The sequence below is a fragment of the Gopherus flavomarginatus genome, chromosome 1, assembly GCF_025201925.1.
Source record: "Gopherus flavomarginatus isolate rGopFla2 chromosome 1, rGopFla2.mat.asm, whole genome shotgun sequence".
In the NCBI taxonomy this organism is placed as follows: domain Eukaryota; kingdom Metazoa; phylum Chordata; order Testudines; family Testudinidae; genus Gopherus; species Gopherus flavomarginatus.
In genome coordinates, this window is record NC_066617.1 from 17,325,993 (window position 1) to 17,351,809 (window position 25,817).

Genomic DNA, 25,817 nt, shown 5'->3' on the forward strand with positions numbered 1-25,817 from the left:
TGAACCGTACTTACCATCTATGATCAGGGAGGCTCTCTGTGTTGGCTTCTTTCCAGATTTGATGCGGTACTCATTGATGGAGTTTTCGATCTCCTGCAGTTTCTTTAGGGCATTAAGGTAGGAGGTTTTCCTTTGTTTCTTCAGCTTTTTGCTGACATTGGGGTCACTGGCCAGGCGCCGAGCAGCCTCAGTGATCTGGGACTGAATTGCAAATTCCCTCTCCAGGCGCTCCAGCTCCGCTTCCTGTCAAATTGGGAAGAGATTCTGGCTGTCCTGGCTGCAAGCTGTCGTGGCCAGATACTCAGCTGGTGCAGCTGCATGGTAAAGCTCCCCTGACTTCAACGGGTCTATGTTGCTTTACACCGGCTGAGGATCTGGCCCTAAATGGCGCTTAACAAGAGACGAATCCATCTACCAACCTGCCCCTAGCTCACTCACAAGAGCATTGTTAGGGCTGGCCTGTGCAACTGCTCCTCAAGCTCGTCAGCACTTGCTCACATGAGAGAACTCATGACTTCAAAGGGCTGTGCAAGGTTGCATAATCTAGCCCAGTGGTTCTCACCCTGCCGCTTGCGGGCCGCCCAATCAGCACAGAGCTGTGGCCTATGTGACATCCTCAGGGCATACACAGCCCACAATGGTAAATAGGTTGAGAACCACTGATTGAGCCTTTATTTGGTGAGGATCGTCAATACTAAACTCAGTTCATTCCGGCTGCTGGCCCAATATGGCTGTATCTGCTATTTGTCTTGCAGAACAAACTCATATATCCTTATGTGGTGGTGTCTGAACCCCAACCTCTCTTCCACGCATATTTCTAAGGTGTCTGTCACCATGGTGACCGAGTGCTGTATGAAAATGAAACATCAGGATAATTCCCAGTGCAAAGTCATGACATTTCAACATAATTTTACTGGTTAGCGCTTGTATAGTGCTGATCACCCATTGAACTAATGTGTCAAATTCATCCCAGTTACAATCCAGTCCTACCAAATGTCATTAACGTGAGGCAATGCATAAATGCACTGTGACACAATGTCAGCAAGGGACATCACAGAGGTGATATATAACGAGGCCATGCACAAGGTAGGGACGTGTAATGGTTTTAATACATGGGTGGGCAAACTTTTTGGCCTGAGGGCCACACTGGGGTTGCAAAACTGCATGGGGGGCCAGGTAGGGAAGGCTGTGCCTCCCCCAACAGCCTCGCCCCCGCCCTCTATCCGCCCCCTCCCACTTCCCACCTCCTGACTGCCCCCCTCAGAACCTGCGACCCATCCAACCCCTCCTGCTCCTTGTCCCCTAACTGCCCCGACCTCTAGCCACACCCTCGACCCTTGACAGGCCCACCAGGACCCCACACCTATCCAACTCTCTCTGTTCCCCGTCCCCTGAGCCCTAGCCACACCCCCACCCCCTGACAGGCCCCCTGGAACTCCCACGCTTATCCAACCCCCCCCCCGGTTCCCCGTCCCCTGACCATGCCCCCCCCGAACCTCTGCCCCTTATCCAACCCCCCGGCCCTGGCCCCCTTACCATGCCGCTTAGAGCAGCATGTCTGGCAGCCAGGCTGCCCAGCCAGGGCGACACGCTGCCGCGTTGCTCTGCAGGAGCATGCAACTCTGCCGCCCTGAGTGCTGCCTGCGTGGCAGGATAGCTGCGGGAGAGGGGGAACAGCAGGGGAGGGGCCGGGGGCTAGCCTCCTTGGCCGGGAGCTCAGGGGCCAGGCAGGGCGGTCCCGTGGGCCGGATGTGGCCTATGGGCCATAGTTTGCCCACCTCTATTTTAATAGAAGGCTTTGGCCATGCCAGAGAGCCAAAAAGTTAGACCCTGTTTGGCCATGGCAGAGTTAAACTGTGCTTAAGCAGGGTTAACATGTTAGGGCCAGGTTCTCAGCTGGCGTAACTGGCAGTGATACCTTGACATTAAGTCAATGGAGCTATGCCAGTTTACACCAGCAGAGAATCTGACTCTTTGCTTGTAGCCCAAGAAGATGAGAACATGGGTTGGAATTTTCAGAGGGCTCTGGCTCTCTTACACACCCAAGTCCTATTAACTCTCAATGAGATTTGAGCTGCAAATTAAAACATTAGCTTTGCTAAATGCTCAGTGCTCTGACTGTAAGCACTTTTAGTCACATATTCAGCGAAACCCTATTGTTAGCCATATTCAAAACCTCTCAATGTACCAACATGCATACACAGCGTGGTTGATGCTATAGGAATAACCCCTCGTCAGACGAGAATGGCTCCCTGAAGTTTTCATTTTGGGCATTTTGGCTTCAAAATCTCTGTGCTGTCAGTGGTGAGTCAGCATTGCTTTAAATCTATAATTATAGCTCCTCTCACATTACTGCCAGCTGAAGGCCTGGTTTTGTTTTGTAAAATGAGTTTTGCTTTGAAGATTTCGTAAGCTCTGTCAACACTAAACTTATTAATGGTGCATTCGACACAATGGAGGTTTAAGACGGAGAGCCTGATCTGACTTATTGTGGCAACACGCCCACTGAAAGTAAGCAAGGGAGGATTAAGCACAGTGCTAAGGGTGATTAAAAATAAATCCAGCTAGGGCTCAGCCCTGCAGTCCTTACTCAGACAACACTCCCAGTGAAGAAACTGAGAGCCTGGCTTCAATGGCAGCTTCTGGCCTTAATGGTTTTTTTTCTAAATCACCCTTAACATCGTAAACAGCTGTCTTCATTTGCCTCTCCCCCATTAATCTCTTTTTTGATGGATGCCTTTATGCGTACTGCCTCGGAGCACCAGGGCAGTTATTTGCCTTCAGAGGGAAGGCCAGCTCTCATGCCATTTGATGTTTTACTCAAAGCCCCAGCTCCTGGAATCATGTGATCCTGAGAGAATCTCAACTTTCATTTAAAAAAAAAATTGTAGCCCTCATGGTGCAGATCAAAGCTTGAAAACATGAACCCTAAAGTCTCAAAAATCAGAAGACAAATCAGTCCCAATATTTATCCTTTTAAAAAAGTTCATGATTTTTAAGACAATCTCATGATTTGGGGGGGGGGGAGGGCAGAGTCAGCATTTTTGAATGCTTGAGGTTGGCAATCCTGTTTTATTGAAATGCACATTACTTGCAAAGATGGAGAGTGGCTTTACCCTCTTTCCCTACAGAGAATCATTGTCTTGCATGCACGGACCGTGCATCACTATTAATGGAAGGATTGAGAGGAAAACAGAGTCCATCCAGCGTCCCGGGCCTGGAAGCCATCTCTTAACACTAAGGCTAAGTCTATGCTGGCAGTGGCGTGTCACATACATGTAGTTACATGGCAGGCTGTGTCCACACTGCAGCGTGTAGCTACATGTGTTAGAGAAAAGCTTTGGCAAGGGGAGGCAGTGGGAAAGGCTTCATCAACTCCCTGCTGTCAGAGCCTTTTGCTCAGAGTCTATACTGCCATATACCTGTGCTGGGAGTGGGGCCTACATGCATAGGTACACTACTCGCCGCCGAAAAAGGTGTGCGTTGTAGACGCAACCCCAAGACATGGGAATCTGAAGACACATTGACAACACTGCAGCAAACAGAGTGCACAGCTTTTAGGAGTCAGGGCTTTCCTTGTAAAAGCTAAACAAAACGTGCTAGCTCATGAGTATTTTACTTCAGTGGAATTCCTCTCACTGGCTCCATCAAACACAAACCCTAAGAGTTTTGGTTCTTCGTGGTTTAAGCAGAAAGAAAATGCTAACAATACAATAAAGGGTTAATTCTCCAGCTGACTCCGGCCTTAAACCACAGATTCATTCTCTTCAATTATAAAAATAAAAGGAAACTCAAAACTAGAATATCCACAAGTGTCTTGAGACCAGTCTCCACAGACAATGGCTTTTCTGTGAATTCCGGTCCCGCCTTACAGCTGCTCCAGGGCTGTTTTCACAGCCATGATTCAGGGCACTGACCCAGCCAATTGTGGGAGAGAGAGAGCACAGAACAAACACTCCCCCCAGGCAAACTTACTCAAACACAAGTCAAGCTGCCCTGAGGCAGGGAGGATAGTTCCTTTGTTTAAGAGGAGGAGGAGGAGGAGGTGAGTTTGTCTTGCAATCACAGGAGCAGTCCGAAGAATTGATCTGACACTTCATTAAAGGACTTCGGCGGAAACCAAAAAGATACCAGAAGTGGTTTGAAAGACCAGAGCAACTCAGAACCCAATCCTGCTACCCTTAGTCACATGAGTAATTTAGACCTGCACCAGCAACCGGTGCGATTAAGGGCAGTTTGCATAGCTAACAGGATCAGAGCCATAAGTGACTCACCCAAAGCTACTTCCGTTTGCCTGTGTCAGAGTTGGGACTGGAATTCAGGAGTTCCTGGCTCCCAGTCCTATGCTCAGACCGACATGTTCTCTCACCTCTTCTTTGCCCCAAATACAAGCAAAGATGAGTAAACGAATTAAAAAAAAACAGTTAAATTAAAAATTGTGGTTCCCGAGTAATAGGCTGAGAAATGTCCTAGACATAAGATAGATAGATAGGACTGGAAGGCAAGTCCTCACCTCTCCTTTAGGCAGTATTTTCTGTTCATCCAGTTTAAAGGCAGTCCCTATTCTTCTCCTTACAATAGGTGGCTCCTCTCCTGGATCTAGGGGGTATTCCCTGGGCAGCTTTCCTGTGAGCTCCTGAAAACATAAGATGCTATTAGTGAGGAGGGGAATACGCAAAAGCAAACCCATCCAATGTATCTTTTTAAAGTGCAGTTATACTCTGAAAAATGATTGTAAAAATGGCACGGCCAGGGTTCCATTGTTTATCATCGTTCAGTGACTCCATATCAGATATGCTCAGCTGATAAATATACAGAAGATTTTTTCTAACTTCCAGGCCTGCGAGCTCAGTCTGAGTTCTTTTTTTGGCTTGTGCATCATCAACAGGAATATATACTCTGCAACTAGAAGAAAAATTGACATGATCTGTCTGTCTAGGGTCTTATGTGCTGCCCACCAGCAGGATGTCAGAGCACTCATATTCCTTCAGCCGTGTTGTCTCGATAGAGAAAACAGTTATTTTTGATGGAGAAGCCAGCAGCTCTTACTCTGAATTCAGACACGGAGCAGAGCTGTCGAGTGACACTTTTATAATCATTTTTCTGATCATAACTGCATGTTAAAATACTACAATCTAATTCATGAGCTGTCTGAGACAGCTGCAGTGAAAATGGCAATTTAAAGCAGAGTCTGGTACCTAAGTACCTATATGATAACATTTTATGAATTGAAATCCTTGCCAAACTCCAAGCTATGTCATGTGCAGAGTTGGAGTAATATCAGACTGAAAGGGTCATTTGCAAAGATTAGTTCCAAGTGTGAAGCAGCAGACCCTGCAAACTTTCACAGCCAAGGGATGTACACTGGAATAGATTTGAAGCAGGCAAAGAAGCAAGTGCCAGGATTGATAATAACTCTGTGTTTTTTTCTGGTACGTACAATACATCTCCACCGATCTGAATTAAAGACATTCAAATGCCTGCGGAGAAAGGCAAGAGTGTTGCTACAAGGAACAACTCAGCTTCTTGAGCTGAACAGTCTCTGCAGTGAGGACAAAAGGCTTTTGTGTTCTGCATCACCAGCCTTGAGAGGATCCAGCTGGCAGAAAACTCTAAATCATCTGAATCCTGTATAACAGTGGCTGACCTTAATATGCAGCATGTAGCTCGGCTCTCTGCCTCCCTCATGCCCCCACGACCCATTTCCTAATGGGGGCTTTCTTTCTACTGTTTTCAGGTCACTGGGAAATGAGGCCCTGGCCATTTCAGTCCCTAGCTTAAGAAGTTCCCAACACAATGAATTCCTAACCCAGCACTGCAGTGAAGTGCACAATACCCTTTTTCAAGGTTGTTTAAAGTTTCCCTCTCCAGTTTTAAAGCTTTTTCTGTAACATGTTCATCCTGTCGCACAAAATGGCTAGCTACAAATAGTGCGTTGAGATCCAGATTCTGTGTCTTTCTACTGAGTGGCAGAGGGATCCTTTAAAACCCCAATCTTAACATGACGTGCAGGGGGTGAAGAACGAGTTACAACTTTAATGGCTCCTTTGCCAAGGTTTTGTAAGAACAAAATCAATGCGGGCTACTGTGCTGCCGCCATAAACTGAAACGGATTTACAGGCAGGGGCCTGAAATTTAATCTGAATTAATAAGTAAGTGAAGCAACATGATGCCACTGTTGTGAATGGATTGCGCCATGCTAGTTTGATTAAGCCCAGGCATTAACCCCTTTTTCTTCTCCTTGTCTGTCTCGCCTCATTTCAACTCAACAATTCCCACAGCAAACAAACCGATTCAGGACCCCCCGAGAGGAAATGTTTAAAATAAAAGAGCCAGTGAAACTTTTGACCACTTTCTGCAGCTGATCCAAGCTAAATGGTTTCCGGACACTTGGGGTCTGACCTGATCCTGCAAACCTTCCGCAAAAGAGTAGGCCCGTCGAAGCCAATTGAGACTTCATACATCAGGACTGCTCATGCGAGGAAGGGTTGTGGGACGAGGCCCGCACATATTTCCTCTGACATCCTTTGTTGAAAAGCTGTTTTTCTTCTGCTTATCCCAGCTGGTGTTCAAGTCAGAGCCAAGTCTAAACAAAGCGCAGTGAGATTTTTAAAAAATGGGCAATGGTCTTTTCTGTTTGTTTGTTTTTTAAAGTGATACGCACTTTAAATATAAACAGCAACTTAAAGATCCCAGTACCACTGCCCAGGAGCCAACTCTCCCATTCTCTATTCCTGGCAATGATTTTTAAAGCTGGATTTTTCCAGGCCTGGGAAACAGGTGTTATGTATGCACGTATGATCGAACTGTAAACTTCATATAAGCTGCTGCTAATATTTAGTATGTTTCCAGGCACAAACGCAGTAAGGATCCTAACTTCTCCAGCATTTGAAATGGTTTTACATTCACGCTGACCTGCTTTAAAACAAGTCAGTTTAAATCAACCCCAACAATAATTAAACAGACACATGCTAAGTACAATATGACCTCATCCTATGGCATCCCGTTTGCTCCATGGTGATATTTAGGCCAGAAAGGTGATTTTCTCTTGACAATGTTACCTAACAGTCTCTTCTACTAGTAATACTGATGATGTAGCCAAGGGACCTCCTCAGCATTTGTCATGTTATATACAGCTCAGTGAAGGGAAGACCCCAGCATGCAGCACACAAACTCACCCCAAACTGTGCTCTTTGTATTTGGGCCGGGGGGGGAAACTGTGGTGATTTAACCCTCATGCCAGGCAATGGGACTGCGCTGTGAAATAGCTGGGTGTTGGCAAAGCATGCTGGGAAATGAACATGGAAAGAGTGCACTTGAGGCCATGTCTACACTAGGAAAAGAGGTGAGTTAGTTCACATGTTACAAACACATCTTTCTCCTACCGAAGACGAGGATCAAGTGGCGTATACCAGGCCAGGTGACCACACGATGGCTAGACCAGATGTGCCATCTATAGGCCTGAGCCTATTCCCATTGAAGTCAATGGCAGATTGCCCATTGGGAGCCCTGTTGAAGGATGGTGAGTATCTACTAAGCATCCACCACTCATGATGACTTCAATAGGAGCGGCAGATGCTCAGCACCTTGCTGGATCAGGCCTTATGGGTGCACAACTGGCTTGGCGTGAGTCCAGCTTCTCTAATGTAAAAAAGGCCTTGTGCCGCACTAGACACGAAATGCCTGGGGATCACTCAGTCCTTGGGCACCATACGCTTTGTGAGATATGATTTAGGAAGGCTTTACCTCTCCTTCCGGTCTCCATCCATTTTCACATGAGGCTGTGAGCATATAAAAATACAAGCCATGACATTTTCCAGGGTTATAAAATTTCTATTGCCTACCGCTTCTCGGAGACACAGTTTCTTTAGCTCCTCCAGTCGCTGGCGCAGTGTCTCTTCCAGAGCTTCCTGCCTGGATTTCAACGCAGCCAGCATGTCTTTCTTGGCAGACTGAGAGCTATCTGACTCTTGGGAACCTGTCAATAAACAATGATTTCACTAGGCCAGCTGACAGCAGAACACACATCTGGAGCATTAATGAATTTCACCAAAGCCTACACTTTGGATGGGAGCTTTCCAAAAAAGATTCAGACTATGAAATGAAGCAGGTGTTACACAGTCATGTTTGTTTATGACAAGTTCTTAATACTTAAACTAACAGAATGAGGTCAAACATCTGAGCATAAAGAGATCTGTAATTCTCTCCTCTGTAAATAAAAACAATTAGGTAATTTTTTAAAGCTCCTCTTGAAAATACTACATACAGTTCTTACGAAAGCTCCCAACTACAAACAGAATTTACAAAGCATAGAAAACACATGTTCATAGCTTAAAGGCCAGAAGAGACCATCACAATCATCTATTCTGACCTCCTGTATAGAATTTCACCCAATGACTGCTGCACCTAGCCCAATTACTTGTGGTTAATTCTAACCACACAGAAGAAACATAGTAACTGAAGCTAGATTTTTGCAAAATAGAAATGAAGTTAAAACCCCTCAATAGCTAACAGAAGGCCTTTTCACAGCAGCTGTTGTTTCCCACGAATATATATGCCACGATGTTCAAAACTGGATGCATAAATCCATATTTAAATACCTAAATAAGGGGTCTGATTTCCAAGTGACAAGCACCCAGCAGCTCCCACTGAAGTCAATGACATTACATTGTTGTAAATCCAGAATTAACTGACATCAGAGTCTGGCCTTCAGATTCTGTGTTAATCTGTACTCTGATCCTTTTCAAAACAGGTTTTGATTGATCCCCTTATTTAATTTCACCACTGAATGGTGCACACATCTTTGTTCAGGGCCTCCCTGTTCAAGGGAGTTGTGATTTTGGTTGTATCCATTTTCGGGTGCCCAACTTGAGGCATCTTAAAGGGAATTGCTTTTCAGAAAATGTTGAGCATCCAGCCTCTGAAAATCCTGGCCCTTTAAGGTGTCTCAGGTTGAGCTCCACTTTCAAATCTAGTCCTGTATACACTACGGGACTTAACTGCCATTCTCCTACACCAGTTTTCTGACGCTGCCTCATCCTCTGCAAAGCAATGGAGTGCAGAATCAGGCTCTTATTATCTACCTGAGTCAGATTTTCCAAAAGGCCTTAAGCAAACCTCAGCTAGCACGCCTGTGAGTGTAAGGGTGAAGCATAGCACGCCTGTGAGTGTAAGGGTGAAGCATAGCACGCCTGTGAGTGTAAGGACCTACAGGTGCACTTTCAGCACTGACACCTAAGCATGCAGTCAGCATTCTCAGTCTGGGTTTGTCGGAAGCTTTGCTGAAGTTCTGCAAACTTTTGGAGTCACTCTAGGGGCAAATTTATAGCTTTGCATCAAAACCTGATGAAACTCGTGCTTTCAGCTACAGTTTGAGTTTCTTTGCTGCTACTTTCCTTTCAGATACTTGAAGTGGGAAAAGGGGCTACAAAATAAACTAGAGGGAAACATCCCACACTAGCCCAAAGGGGATGGACGAGAGCTAACGGAGCTTCTCCGTCGCTACTTTCTGTGACTTGTACACCGCAAAACAACATGCGCTTGTCCTGCACAATGAGCCTCTCCTATGCAACGTGAGCGTATTTACAGTGTTTACTGGGATGTGCTGGAAGTGCACAACCAGAATGGAGTTCTCTAGAGATCAGCTGGACTCTAGGACAGGATGTGTGCCCTTTTACAAAGTGTCACCAGCAAAAATCAAGACAACTCGATGGGAACGTGGAGCGCATTTATCCAGACATGAAATTAAGAACATCAAGTGGATTTTTATAGCCTTAACTACAAGTAAGGCCCAAGGTAAGACAAGTTCAAGCGAGGAAATGATCATCACTGCAAGAGCGCAATGGGATCTTCCTAAAGGAATTTCCATTTTGCATTCGAACTGGCAGGGCAAATCCTCTCTAGCACCTCCCTAATAATAACTGCAGCGAGCACTTACTGGCAGCGGGCGAACTGCTGAACTCCTACTCAACTGCTGATCAACTGCTGACCTCCAACAACAAGCTGCTCATGATTCTGGTAGATGTTTCACTCCTTTCTTTTTCTTTTAGAGTAACTGGCTGTAGCCCTTTTTCCTTTTTCCTTCCTCCTTCCGCTCTTCTCCCCACCCAAATTTAATTTATTTTTAAATTTTTTATATATATAAAACCACCTATCACCACAGCAGCTAGACGGATGCTTCCGCTGCAACATTTAAAAACACAAATGATATGCACCACACCCAGCAGTTGGATGCTTGACCTGACACCTCTAATTATGGGTGTGTCTACGTTAGAGAATTAAACTGCTTGTGTAATTGAACTAGTTGTACTGAACTGATTTAAACACAGTTCATTGCATCCACACTAGCTGTGCTGTATCAGTTTAAAAGCCATACTAGCCTTGTTCAAAACCCTTTCAGTTGCAATGCTTTCTGGGTACCCATCTCACAGTTCCTGGAATAGCTCATAGAAACAATGCATTCTGGGAAATTTCAAAAGGCCACTGATACACTGTGGGATAAGTAGGGCAAGAACTAGCGGAACTATTTCAGCCTGTCCACATTCACATTGGCACTAAACCAGTTCAGAATGAAATGGGTTATTAGACTAATCTGCTCCAACTGGGTCTTCAAAGGGTAAAAGTTGTGTAGCACAGACAAGCCTCGTATGACTCAGGACAGGGAGTTCTCAGTTCAGGGCCCTCAATGCTAGACTTTGTTTGGTCTGATAGAGTCCATATCTGTTAATCTCTCAGGCATTTTGCAAGATCTATCTATTACCACAGCCCTTTTCTGAAGAGATGGGATGAGCTGGGCTTTCTGTTTGAGTTCTCTTTCGTAACCCCCACTTTTTTCTTAATGAACATTTGGATTATTTTTGCATTTCCTAGGATTTTGTGAGCCTGATTCTCATCTCACTGGCTGCCAGGGAGAGAACTCACTCAGCTCTGTATTTTTGTCTGCCTAGAGTGTCCACGAGGAGCTCTGTATATACTGAGACAATTACTGATGCTACCAAACCTGTGACCACAGCCCCAAATGTCAGACCAAACGCAAATGAAGAACCCATAATCAGAACAAAGCAAGAGATCATAAAAGGAACAAATACTAAATCAAACCAACCAACTAGATGCTACACAAAATAAATAGATCAGCCTTACTTAATGCCACTGAATTCAGGCCCACTAAGGCCTTCCAAAGAGGACTATTAGCTGAGAAAAGATCACTTGCAAACTAATTTCCACCATTCAAACCAAGAGAAGGTGCTTTCTATTGATCTTACCTGACACGAGGAGCTACACCTTTATGGAACAGTCATATTGAAATTCAATAGAAATCCATAAATGTCCTGTATGGTTTTTGGACCGTCCTATGGAATTTATCAGAAAATTATACAGAATGGTTCAAAAGACCTTTTGAAGGTTAGGACTCACCAAATTCTAAAAGGTTTCTACAGTAATTCCTTTAGAATCCTGTTAAGGCCTTGATTCAGCAAGAGATGTAATCATCAAGTATTCAGCATGGCAATAGCTCTATTAATATGCTTAAATACTTTGCAGAATGGGACTTACATTTAGATACAGACCTATGGTTTAATTCCTATTGAATCCTACATGCCTCTTCTCCCAATTAGATGGTGACCAGCATAAGTCATGGCATTTAGACACACAAGGAATCCCAGACTGGTTCATGTTATGTCTCTTACATCAAACTTTGGGTCAAATTTCTGCTCTCAGTTACCTGATTACTTCTTGTCTCACAGACATCAATGGGAATTACAGCTGCGAAGCTGCGAGGAGAGTTTGGTCCTTTCTGAACAATTTACACCCAATGCATCACTTACACAACCGCTTACATCACTGCTGGACGTTTCCTGTAGCGATTAATGGCTTGATTCAGTTCTTGCTTAGGCAAATCAGGAAAAACTCCAATGGAAAAACCAATGAGAGAGCTGGAACTGTCAGATCCCAAGTGAATTTACCAAGGGTCATGGTGGAGTCTCCATTAGTGGCAATTTTTAAATCAAGCGGAATTTTTTCTAAAAGATCTGCTCTGGAAATTACTTTGGGGAAGTTCTCTGGCCTGTGTGGTACAGGAGGTCAGACTAGATGAACACAATGGTTCCTTCTGGCATTGGAATCTGATCAACGCAACAAATGAGTCAGAGGAAGATTTGCCACCAGAATTCAGGCGCTCCTAGTTCCCAGCCCTGTGCATGTGCCCCACTGCCACTAAGACAGGGTATGCTTAGGTAGTTTGAACAGATATGTTTATTGCTTTCAATATATTATTAATTATTATTATTATTATTTGTATTCCAGTAGCTTCTAAAGGGCCAAACCACGATCAGTGCCCCAGCGAGCCAGGCATGTACACACACAGAAAGCAAGAGACAATCCCTGGCCTGAGGGACTTACAGTTGGATAGACGTCACAGTCAAAGGTGGGAGAGGAAAGGGGGTTAATAAAAAACAAAGTGATGGCTTAGCAATGTCATTTTTCTGAGGGGAGGTACAGGGTTAGTTTAATTTCATTTATTCATTCTCTGCATTAAATATCTGCTAGGCTAGTAGTGGGGACAGGAGGGAAGGCAGGAAGGGCTAATCTCAAAGGAAAGACCAAGGAAGGGAGAGGGGACATTGAGGGGAAAGAGAGAAGGAGGTAGAGGATCATGGAGAGCAGGAGGAGTGAGACTGGTTTAGTGACTGTCAGGGACAGGGCTGGAGCCAGCAGCAGAGGGGGAAGAATGTCCAGAGTAAAAAGCCATGTTTTCATAGGCCAGTGACATCACCTGTGCTCCAGATGTTTGACTGTGGATGGCTCTTTGATGCATTTATTTCTTGCTTTCCACAAGCTTAATGTCACTAGCAAAACAATCTAAGCACGGCCATGATTCATGCTGTATCCTGTGGCCTGGCTGCCAGCTCTAGTCCCCTGGCCCAAAGCAGGCATTTCATCCAAGTCCACGTGGAGCGGGGACTGACAGTGCACAGTACGCTCCCCACGCCACAACATGGCATGATTCATGGCTGCAGGATGTTGAGGAACGATTGAAAGTGACATCAAACAGCCACTATCGCCCAGCGATGACTAACAAATAGGATATCCTTCTTAGCGACGGCCAGAGACCCGCTCCTGGCTTTCCAGTGTCCATCTGGAATTATTCAGAACAGGATGCACCCAGATATCCTGCACAGAGACTGGTTTTCATTAGTCACTTCGCTCATCTGCCTTTCCATAGATGGGACTAGTTGCTGTTTACTAACTAAAACGGTCAGTGCAGAGTAGTAGGAAGTTCACCTCTACGGATGTAGTGGACATGAGGGGTGAATTGCCATACTGGGAAGGAAATATCCATCTGCAGGACTAAGGCATTTTCAAATATAAGCAGGCATATTTACAGGAAACCTACAGTTGCAGAAGTGACCGTGTCTATGCCATGCCATGAGGGAAGGGGATGGGTTATTTTAACAGTTACATGTGCGAAGATAAAGCAAAAGTATACCTCTTCTCTACTCCTACAAGCTCTCCTCAGCTCACCAACCTCCCACTGAAACGAACGAGCCTTCTACAGGTAGAGGGGACTGCAGGATCAGGCCCACACAGATGCATGGTAGCACCCTGACAGGGAGACATGGTCAGAGCAGTGCAAACCTTCACTACAAACCCAAGAATCATGCCATGCTCAGCTGGGTTCATGTTAAACTGCAAACTGTTGAGTTAACCCAGTGACAGACCCAAATCAAAACCCTTGATTTGAAGGTCATGGGCCTTGTCTGATCTCATTTACATGGCTGTATCTCTGTTGACTTCACTGCATTTACTCCTGCTTTAAACCAGAGTGAGATCAGAACCAGACTTCACATCACTACCACTGACAGAACTAACACTTCATATCCCAACAGACCTAAACGTTAGGTTCCAAATCCAGGTCAGACCCTGGCCCAAACTCCAGGGTATTCTGATTAAGCATGATGCGCTGCAGAGAGAGGATTGAGCCCTGAACTCGGCTCTGTTCACTGGTTGGTCTAGGATTTTGGTTGAGGATTTTCTCTTCTCAAAAGATGGGCCAAGGTTCATGGGAGACATTCTAAAGGTGCAGATGGGAGTCAGACATTTAACTTACAGTATCAGAGGGGTAGCCGTGTTAGTCTGGATCTGTAAAAGCAGCAAAGAATCCTGTGGCACCTTATAGACTAACACACATTTTGGAGCATGAGCTTTCGTGGGTGATGCACTACATGCATCTGATGAAGTGGGTATTCACCCATGAAAGCTCATGCTCCAAAATGTCTGTTAATCTATAAGGTGCCACAGGATTCTTTGCTGATTTAACTTACAGTTCTGCAAAAACACAGAAGGAGAGAGGCAGCATGATCTAGTGGATGGGGCACTGGCTGGGAAGTCAGAAGACCCGGGTTCTATTCCTGATGCTGCTGACTTGCCCTCTGTTTCTCCACTCACCCTTTGTCCGTCCTGTTTATTGTGACTGTTCAGGGAGGGAGCGTCTCTCACAATGTCTTTAGATGGTACCTAGCACAATGGGTGCCCCATCTCAGTTGGGACTTTTACGTGTTGCTATAATAAATAATAATAATTTGCAGTTTCATGTGTCTACATAAAAGCAAGGGACACTTGGCAGTGTCAATCTGAGCTTCTCACCATAGTTTTTGGTTTGTTCCTTTAGGAGGAGCCAGCTGAAGAGAGGGAACTTAGGGGAAGACATGAAGAAACTCCAAGGAATAGAGAGAAAAATAAGGATCAGGAAAGATGGCCCAGCAGTGAAAAAGAGAAACATTTTCTATTTTCCCCCTGTGATTCATGATAACTTCATGTATTTATAGTCTGGAAATTTACAGCAGCCGCTTAATCACTCAACTCTCATTCTCTGGAGATCCATAAATGGAAGCCCTCAGCTACAACAATAACACATCATTGTTATGATCATGTATTAATAATTGTCAGCACAAAGGGAGGAAATGCAAAACATTTGGAGGGAGCCCCGGGAATGTGCTAGCTGTGCACCAGGATCTGGTATGCTGAGCATCCATGACCGTTACACTCCCAGTTCTGGTCTGCTCACATTAAGCAATGTTTAGGGGCTTGATCAGTTTGACTCTAAGGAGAGATGAACCCAGCAAAGTTTCTGTGCGTATCAGAAAGTTGAGTAAACCCAAACTTCAGCCTTTGTTAATGAGTGGGCTGTACGGGCACAGAAGGAAGCAACCAGGGGTCTTATCCAGAGCCTGCTGAGGTCAGTGGTGTCTTCACACTCACTACATTGGGTTCTGGATCAAGCCCCAAGCTGCCTGCTCTTCCTGGCAGAGAAGAACGAAGCTCCTGCAGCATGGGGAGTTCTGTGTTTGTACAGGATCTAGCACAATGGGGTCAGGGCCATGAGTAGGTGCTACAGTAATACAAATAATTCTCATGGGTCAGCCATAAGCAGCCAACCTGCTCCTCCCCCCTAGGCAGCAGTTATGGCTTCCCAGCGTGCACGTGGGATCACTGATGGGTTCTTAAGAACCCTGGGCTAGATCATTCTTGGGGACCCAAAGTCCTTTAAAGCACTCCTCCTTCCTACAGATCCCCTTTGTCTCTCCCCTCCTTCATTAGATAAGGCATCACAGCTGCAGCCACCAGACATTAGCAAGCTCCAGAGCCCTCTGATAAATCTGAGACTGTCCTGAATATGAGGGGCTTTTGATCATAGGTTTGGTGGATCCCAAAAGCTGGCTCTGAGTACGGGTCTCTAACAGGGCAGCTGGAAGCTGACGTTCCATCTGGTCACACCGGGAGCACAGTATAAACCTTCACCAAAGCAAATTCACATACGTCTGGGTTTTAGGAGCGCACTCAATTGTGGCTGGATCCATCTGAACCACTGCCCAGCCCCAGGCCATTCAACTCCGCATGCTCTCCGTTACCATGGCAAGCCTACTGAACGTGTAAACCCAACACTCCAAACTTATCCAGGCTGACTGGGTTTTAAGCAGGGTGTAAAAAATAGTGGGCAAAGATCTGCTGTCAGCGGGGTTGCTCTGGGTTTACACTGATGTACTCGAGATCAGGATGTGGCCTCAAGATGTTTTGGGGCTGGATTTTCTCCTGACTTCCACCTGTGAAAATCAGGGCTAACCCAGTGAAGTCAATGGAGTCAGGCTGGTGTGAGCACAGAACTCGGCACTTTGAATTCCTGGGTATGGGGGTGAGGTTGAAAGTCAGCATACTAACACAAACACCGCACTGGTGGCAAATAGCTTTTGGGCATGGGAATGCTGCCAGCAAGGCTGGGATCTCTGCAGGGGCTCTTAGCATTTCCTGGGCTACTTGATGTTGTTTGCTTTCAGCAGTGGGAGAGCCAAATAAACAAAGAACTCCAACAACTCAACATCACACCAGAACTGCCCAGCCACTGCAACTCCCTGAACTGATACTTGGCATAAACAGGGGATTGTGCGCTGCGTCCTGAGGGACAGGAGAAATAGAAAGGCATCTCTGTTCACAGGCTAGGAACAGAATTCCAAAACAAGTTGTTCTTGACTGCAGCCAGCTTAAAACGTAACTCTTATTGCCTGTTTTTGAGGAATTTCAAGCTAGCCACAAAGGATGTACGGCTGCATAGCTGATGTATAGAGTCAGTATGGATTTGGTTTTGTAGCCTGTGGTCCTCAGAGGGTACTTTTCCCTCTGTAATTATGAAAAGATCCTTTTCCTATGTCGCATGTTTCCATTCTTATGGATTTTAATGAGTCTAAGTGATGTCTTCTACACTTCACTTAAATGACCCTTCGCTGTGATGATAATGCTTTACACTCCCAGCGAGCTTTTCTTCTGAGGAGTTTGCAGCCCTTTACAAACCATTAGCCCTCACACCACTCCCAGGAGATACGTGATCACTGCTGTACAGATGGTAAAGTTGAGGCACAGAGAAGTTAAGAGATTTGCCCAGCTCACACAGACAGGAAGTGGTGGAACCAGGAATAGACCCATAGGCAGCAGATGATTAGGGCTAGAGTGGACTCAACCCTCCCAAATCTATTTTTGAGCCACCCTGCTGCCCATGTGCATGTCCAGATAAACAGGGGAAGCCCCATGTCTAGTGGGTCCGGGCAGGATGGGGTGTCATGGGATGTGGGGTCCTGCCTGCTCGCTGGATTCCTGGAAGGTGGAGCTAGATTCCTCAGTCCCCAAGGGGTGCTGGCTCCTGACTGGTGCCTCCAGGGAAGGTTTGATAAGACAAGGCGAGAGTCCCAGGCATGGGGAAGGGATCCGGAGGTGACTGGAGGGGAGAGTCTCAGACCAAAGGACGGGGATACTGAGGCGATGGGGAGAGATCCTGAGGGGATGAGGGAGATCCTGAGGGGATGGTGGGGGGAGGGGAATTCCAGGAGATGGGGGGAGGTCCTGAAGGGATGGGGGGAAAGGGGCATTCCAGGCAGTGGTACTGGAGCAATTTTTATAGTGGGGGTGCTGAAGGCAGAAATGATGTATTTGGTTGTTATTGCTAGTTCTAGCCCGAGGGTGCAGCAGCAACCCAAGTTTCAACACCTATGGTCCCAGGGGAAAGGGGAGATCCTGAGGGAAATGGGGGGAAAGGGGTGTCCCACGAGGAAGGGGTAGATCCTATGGGGATGTGGGAAAAGGAGAATTCTGGAGGAGGGGGGAGATCCTGGTGCTGGTGTGGGAGAAGGAGAGTCCCAGGGGAGGAGGGGAGACCCTGAGGTGATGGGGGGGGTGAGAAGGGGAGTCCCAGAGAAGGGGGGAGATCTGTGGGGAGGAGAAGGGGAGTACAAGGATAGGGGGCAGACCCTGAGGTGATGGAGGGTAGAAGGGGAATCCTGGGGATGGTAGAAATATTGAGGCCCTGTGTCTGTCTGGCAGTGCCAGGGCCAAGAAAGGGGCAGAGTGGGGCATTGCGGATGGAGGATTTTGCTTGAGTGTGGATACATGCCTCAGATGACACTGTGGTGGGCTCCTCTGAACTGCCAAGCAGCGAGGGCCAATGGGCTAGAGCAGGGAGCTGCGTGGAGAGTGCAGGGTGGGCTCTGCTGCCTGCAAAGAATATTTTCACCAGTCGCCTATGAATATACCTCGGGCTCCTGATTCCCAGTCCCCAGTGGTGGAATCCCTTTGACAGGCATCCTTGTTTGGCTTCTGCCATAACTACTGATGATTCCACTTTATAAAGAAGCCAGACTAACGGGTGTCTAATCCCTCCTGCCTCTCATGCCGCTAGATTCCTATTTTGAACCCGCTAACTCGATCAGAGCTAGCACAAGCATGTCTACTTGAGTTGGAAATGACAGCTTCCAGCTCCCCTTCGCCCTCCAGCCTATTACACACTGAACATCTTGACAGAAGCATCTTAAGCATTTTCCACACAAAGAAACCTTATAAAACTTGGGGCACTGGACAGTTTCTAGGTGAATGGTACCTGGAAACTGGCTCTTTCGAGAGCTGAGAGGCCAGATGAGCAGGGAGCACTAGTTGGAAGATGGAGAATGAATTTCAGCCCCTAAGAGACAAGGCAGAATCAGTGCAGAATCTCTAGAGGAGATTCTGCCTTTCTACCCCAGCATGTGCTTCCCAAATGAGCCACAACAGCTGATGGAGGTTGTGAAAGACAGGCTGGGTAGCAGTAGGGAGGTGGGTGCGTGAGTGATTTGGGGGAGCAGGGTGTGGGGATAGGTCAGGTAGCAGCAGGGAGCTGAGAAGACTGGAGATGGCATCCTGGGGAGAAAGAGGAAACTCGTAGTGAGGATGGGAGTGGGGTCACACTGGAGCCTGGATCTCTTGTTGGGTGGTGGTGGTGATGGTGGGGGATGAGAGACAGATATCACATAACCAGAAAGACAGAAGCTGAAAGGAAGAATCTTGTTACTGTCAGATTCATTTCTGAAGGGCCCCATACCTCACCTGGCAGCTCTTACCTAATGCAAAGCTACATCTTCCTCTTTTCTCCAGCAGAGGAGCAGGAACCCATATTTCGCATGCAGTTACAAGGGAAAGGACTTACCTGATGACAAAAGACTGCCACTGCTGCCGCTGATAATTTTGCCTTTGCTTCCCATGTTGGCTAGTTTTGAAGTCTTCAGCGTTCCAGTTTCAGTCAGGTCAATAGCGATTTCACTTAGGCTTCTCGCAGCATGAATCTTGGACTGGGAATAGATACAGAGCTGTGTTTTACAGTCTGGCATTTCTTTAAGTGGCACAGAAGCAAAGAATCCTTTCACCGCAGCAGGAAACAGGCCCTCAAAAGCCAACTCAGATTATTTTCCAAGAATGGAAGGAAACTGGCACCAGAATGCCCACGTTGTCTACTGCCCTTGCTGTGGTTAGAATCTGGGGGCAACTCTGCCATTGCTTCTTTGTTTGTTAATATCTCTGCATTGCCAGGGACTCCCGTCCCCCTTCCTGGCCCTTAAATCAAAGAACCACATCCAGAGAACCTTAATGTTAAGAGCTACAGTAAGAAAACCACCAAAAATGCCAACATAATTAGCATCCTTCTTGCTGGGTAGCCTCAGAGCAGAAGCCATCCAGTGCCACTAAAGTCAACATGACTCTTTCCATTGGCGGCAGTCAGCTTTGTATCTGGGCCTGAATGAGCACAAAGATTTACTTATGCTCCCACACGGTCCCTACATAATAAGTGTTGGGAACATCGGTAGGAAAATGTGGCGCCCATGATGTTAAGAATAGAGGACTTCACCCTGTGGGGCTGTATAAAGCTCTACAACAGAAAGCAATGCAAGGCCTCAGTCCTGTACAATGGCTGTGCAGACTACAGGCTTGTCTTCACTGAAATGGTTAGCTGGAGTCACTCCTCTAGCCCACTTCCGCGGAGAGTGGCCACACTATGAAACAACACATTAGCCACATGGAGGGCTTTGACTAGCAGCACAGCGGGACTGGATCAGCAGAGTCACTGGATTAGCAGCCGATGAGTTTTGCTAACTTGAGTTGCAGCCGGTAGCTGCATCCCCACTGCACTACTAGCTCTGGGGTCAGCAGCACTAGAGCTTTCAACCCGCCCACACCCCGGACGGGCCAGCTAGCTGGAGTGGAAAGCACCACTTAGCTCAAGCTGGAGATATCTGTATGTGGACAGGAGGTGGGTTAGGGCCAACACTTGAAGTATATCATGAGTGATGCTGCAGTGAAGACAAGCCCTAGATACTAGCAGTGTTTTGTATGTAGTGACAATTTTAGTCAATTTCTGTGTCTAGAATACCCACCTCATCTACCTTACAATAGGAACTGCCAGATTGCCAATGGTCAGTCTAGCTACGTATCCTGTCTCTGATAGGGCCCAGCTCCAGATGCTTTGGAGCAGTGGTTCTCAAACTTTAGTAATCCAAGGACCCTCATTTTGATTTAAAATTTTTCATGGACCCCCCAAGCCGGCTTCTAATTTTTCCCAGGGGTGCTCAACCCCGGCTCAGCCCCAGGCCTCGCTCCCATTCCACCCTTTCCCCCAAGGCCCCATCCCCGCCCCACCTCTTTCCACCCCCCACCACTGCCCCACCTCTTTCCGTCCCCTCTCCTGAGCGAACCCCGTCCTGCCCCCCCCCCCCCGCATGCCGCAGAACAGCTGAGAGAGAGAGGTTGATCAGCAGGGCCGGTGGCCCCGGACATGACTTGCGGATTCCCTGGAGTACCCTTGCAGACCCCAGGGGTCCGTGGACCCGTTTGAGAACCGTTGCTTTACAGAAATGTGCAAGAAACCCCGTATTAGGCAGTTATGGAAGAATCAGCCCATGTGGAAAGTTTCTTCCCCCCTTCAATTAAGGACTGGCTTATGCAGGGCCGGATTAATCTTTTGTGGGCCCTGGCGCCCACAGAGTGGCGCCATCCCCACTTGGCCTTTCCCCCCCAAGGTCCTGCCCCCACTCGGCCTGTTCCCTCTGAGGCCCTGTCCCTGCTTAGCTTCTTCCCCCCAAAGGTCCCACCTGCCACTCACACGGGGAGGAGGGGGCGGGGAGGAGTAAGCAGGGGACTGGAGGAGAAGGGAGTGGAGAGGAGTGAGTGGGTCCTGGGAGAAAGAGGTCGAGCAGGGGTGGGGTCTCGTGGGCGGAGTGCAGGGTTCAGGGCCACGGTCTGGGCGTTGGGGCCCCTTGTGACTGTGGGCCCACCACCACGGCGCCATTGTAAATCCAGTATTGGGCTTATGTCTTGAACCCTATTCTGTACGTTGGTTATTAAATCCACTAAATAAACTAAAAAGCCAGGTGAAGCAAACAGAAATTGCTACACCAAAAAGAACCCAATTGGATGTGATTTGAGCATGCTGGACATGGACCTGAGAGCTGACTGCTATTCAGCCTCCGCTATGGAAACTGTTTTTTTCTTTCAGACTACAGAAACTCCTCACTTAAAGTCATCCTGGTTAATGTTGTTTCGTTGTTACGTTGCTGATCAGTTAGGGAACATGCTCGTTTAAAGTTGTGCAATGGTCCCTTATAACGTTGTTTGGCAGCCGCTTGCTTTGTCCACTGCTTGCAGGAAGAGCAGTCCATTGGAGCTAGCTGGTGGGGGCTTGGAACCAGGGTGGACCGGCGGCCCCCCATCAGCTTCCCGCTACCCGAAGTTCCCTGTGCAGCAGCTGCCCAGCAGGCTACCAATTGCCAGCAGTTCATCTGTCCCTCCTTCCACTGCCAAGTGCTGCTCCTGCCCTTGCTGTGTGGGGAGGGAGGGGACTAACGTCAGGGTGTCCCCCTTCCCCCTACCCCTGCCTCCCACTTACTCCTTCTCCATATAGAGCAGGAGGGGAGACACAACAGGGCCCACACAGAGAGAGCTGGCGGCAGCTGCTGTCTCAACTTTCTGATCTTTTTAAAGGCAATGTACTTTGAATGTGGTATCAGCGTACTTAAAGGGGCAATATGCCTCTCGCTCTCTCTCCCACACACATGGTGTGTGTCTCTGTCTCTCTCTGCCATGCTGTCTCCACTCCCTCTATTCGTGCTGCCTTGTAGAGTGTGAGGCTATATTAACAACGTGTTAACCCTTGAAGGCTCAGCAGAATGCTAGTTCATCATTTAGCAGCAAGGCATTCCCTGGGAAATATCCCACCCTCTGACCTCTCCACCTCAACCAAGCTTCACAATCATCATTGCTGTGTACAGTATTAAATTGTTTGTTTAAAACTTATACGCTGTGTGTATGTGTGTGGGTGTATGTATTATATACAATATCATTTTTTGTCTGGTGACAAAAAATTCCCTGAAACCTAACCCTCCCATTTACATTAATTCTTACAGCTAAATCGGATTCGCTTAACACTGTTTCGCTTAAAGTCGCATTTTTTCAGGAACATAACTACAACGTTAAGCGAGGAGTTACTGTAGTTTTGAACCTAATGTGCTTTAACAGCTAACCTCCAGTTTTATAAAGGTCTCGAGGAAGACTTCTTATCTGAACACTTCGTAAAATCCTGGTTTCAGACCTGGGTGTCCAGGCCCAGCTCATAAGAACCTGAGCCTCCATTGCTGTGTGGAGCTTCAAGTAATGCAACCCCAAAGACATGCTGACTTTTGGTTAACCTGGAGTTTCTATTACTCAAAGAAGTGGTGTCACACTGTGCCGAACAATCCAGGATTTGCCACTGGCCTGAAAACCTTCATTTCATGTTTAATTTTTGGGCCCAGTTGTGGAACCTGTACTTCAATTGGTGGGCATGTACATTAGCAGACCCATTTGATGCAATAGGACTACTTGGGTGAGTAATTCCTGCCCCAGGCTAGGAGGGGTACTATAGTTTGGCTTTAATGTTTTCAAGTGGCAACTGTTCACAATGTTTGGAAGTCTGATTTGGACAGGCACCCAAAAGCTAGGCTGCTTATACCCACCGGAATGAAAACAGGGAATAACAGAAATATTGCAAGAAAATGTATTCCTAGGAGATATTCAGCCTTACTTTGCACTCTGAAAAAGTTCAGATAGTTTAGATAGGTGAAGGAAGGAAGCATGGTCTAACACTGGGAAAGGAGAGTTCTGTGCTCCATTCTTGGCTCTTACTAATTTGCCATGTGACCCTGGGCAAGTCACTTAACCTCTCTGCGTCAGTTTCTGCATCTGTGGAATAATAAAGGGGATAAAATGGATTCCTACTTCATGGCGGGTTTTAGGCTTAATTCATGACTATATGTAAACATAGTGCTTTGAGATCCTCAGATGTAAGGTGCTGGAGAAGTATTACTAGTCACACATCCTCTATCTATCTTTATGTGACATTCATTAATGTAATATCTGAGCACCTCACAATTTTTAACATATTTAACTCCATAACACCTCCATAACATCCCTATCTCACAATTTTTAACATATTTAACTCCATAACACAACTTATGGAGTTAAATATGTTAAAAATGTGAGATAGGGAACTGCTATTAACCCCATTTTACAGATGGGGGACCTGAGGCAGAGAGAGATTACGGACTGAAAGCTCAAAAGGAGTTAGGCTCTTTTTGAGCATTCAGCCCTAAGTGACTTGTCAAGGTCACACAAAAACTCTGGAATGGAATTGAACCTAGATCTCTCAGTGCCCAGCCGAGCCTCCTAGCCATTCAGCCTTCCTCTCCAATAGTACCTGCATCACCTCAGGTAAGAAACATGGGGGGTGGGCGGAGCAGTCTTTCAGCATCTTGGCCTGGCTGCTTCTGGTCAAAACCAACAAGTGCTGAGGTGCATGAAACTGAACAATATTTTTAACAACTTTTGAAGGTTCAATTTCAGTTCTAGCTGGTGGGTCAAATCACTTATTTTGTCTGAACTCGCTGTCCAGTTACTGACCATGAGCCTGGGCAGGACCTGCTTGATATTTGGCCATCTACTAGTCTGATTTTCAGGAGCGACAAGTCTCTGATCTATTCACAGACTTAGTGACTTCTTATCCTCATACAGCATTTGCATTACAACTTCAGTGAGATGCAGTGAGGTCCAACCCCACTGATCTCCAGGATGTAAATCAGAATAGAAACTGGGCCCATCTATCAGACTGTGCCCTGGCTAATGTACTTATAGAACAATGGTGAGCAGAGGCAGTAATATTGGACGGTACAGTCCCTTACTGGCACGCAGATCCAGCTAATTGCTGGGAACATGCCCTCCTTTGTATGTGCGTGTGTAAAGTTAGTGCTGATAAAGATCCTGGCCAGAAGTTCCTGGAGCCTGAAGTCCACTACTCATTCAGGCAACAGCAAGGAGAAGTGCAACTGAGAACAGGCAGTGCAAGCTCCCCCAGTGAAAGGCCTGATCCAAAGCCCACTGAAGTCAGAGGAAAGACTCCTGTTAACTTTAACAGGCTTTGGGTAGGACTCAGGTCCACAGTCTCACTAATGTATGTAGAGGGAACACTTTTATAAAGGAGAAGGGGTTAGTTTCTACACTGCTTCTACCCTGGGCCTCTTGGCTGCCTTACAATGAGGATGATTAACTTATGGGTTTTTTGTTGTTTGGAGGGAACAGGACTCAAATCAATTAACTCACTTCACAGAGGCCACTGAACAGTTAGCTATGAGGCCTGGGCTGGATTTGTACAGGCAGCCCAGCAGTTCACGGCTAGACTATATCCCATTACCACTCCCCGGGGCCATTCAGTCCCCCAATTCTGAACATGTTTAATGAATCATTGCACAGACCTGGCAAGTCTCATTTCTTTGGAGGGAGACTTGCTCATTTGGGATTAATTTCAAAGCAGTTTTTAAGATCAGTGATGCCCTTCCAACAAGGTCAGATAGTCTATGGAACCTGCAGTGGCATGAGGGATGGATTGACACCATGGATCAGTTTGGCCTTCTCACTTGTGCTGAAGGATTTTGTGCTGCGTGTGTTTCAACGGGACATTTAGAATCTCCCTCACCTTTTCTGACAATTTAACTCATTTAAGCTCCATGCAACTGGAGAGCCCTATTGCATTCAAGAGCATCTGTGCTATCAGAAAGTCCTACAAAAACAAATCTCTTGAGGCCAATAGGGCAAACGTTTGAGTGACTTAGTGTAGTCACCAGTGCATAGACATGACTCTTTGCCTTGCTGAGTTTGTCTGCTCTGTGCAGAAAAAAGAATGGACAAGAATTTTGTACCCTGAAGAGTTCATTCAGAGTCCTGGAAGTCTTGTAAATTTCCACATTCTGCTTGAATTCCAGAATAGAGCAAACAGAAACAGCAGCAGTAAGAGTTCAGGGGTCTCCATGGACTGGCAAAATGCTCAGTTGTGCATAGGATTGTGAACAAAAAATGTGGATCGGTTTTGCTGCAAGTGGCTCAAAACCAATGCATATTATTTCTTTTGTTCTTTAAATCCAGCAGATTGGCTTTGCAAGCAGAGCTGTGCCAAACATCAGAGCAACATCCGAAAAGATGCAGGACTTGCTTGATTTCAGGTTTTGTTATGAACTCGGAATTCAAGCCCAGTTTGTCAGAATGTATTGTGTCATACAGTGCTGCATCTAATCTCATCTCAATTGCTAGGACCAATCTGGGCCCAGTTTTGAGCAAGTTTCAGCAGGTTTATTGTCTTTTGTCAAAACCACGTGAAATGACAAGTTTGAATGCAAAACCAGGGAGTCCTGTACGTTTTGCTTTCAAGTTGGGATTCATCTAAAGCTGCAACTGAGGGCTTGTCTACACTGCAAAGTTATAGACAAAACTTTTGTCTTTCACGGATACTTAAAAAAGCCCAGCAGCGAAAGGCAAAAGTTTTGCCGACGCAAGTTGCAGTGTGAACGTGGCTTTGTCCTGCTGACAACGCTAACGCCGCTTGCAGTGCTGGAAGTATTTTGACGGCAAAAGTGCCGACAAAGAGCGTTTACACACGATGACTTTTAAAGCTG

The 25,817-nt window shown here is 46.6% G+C and overlaps 1 protein-coding gene across 7 annotated transcripts in view; it reads right to left on the reverse strand.

The window, feature by feature from the left end:
- Positions 1 to 25,817, reverse strand: part of FRMD4A (FERM domain containing 4A) — a 554,591-nt gene that overhangs the window by 17,492 nt on the left and 511,282 nt on the right. For all 7 annotated transcript variants that reach the window (XM_050936795.1, XM_050936796.1, XM_050936793.1 and 4 more), the window contains 4 exons: positions 18,998 to 19,139; positions 7,845 to 7,978; positions 4,514 to 4,636; positions 15 to 243 (listed from right to left, as the gene is read on the reverse strand). In XM_050936795.1, coding sequence (XP_050792752.1) covers positions 15 to 243; positions 4,514 to 4,636; positions 7,845 to 7,978; positions 18,998 to 19,139 — 628 coding nt within the window. The remainder of the gene's footprint in view (positions 1 to 14; positions 244 to 4,513; positions 4,637 to 7,844; positions 7,979 to 18,997; positions 19,140 to 25,817) is intronic.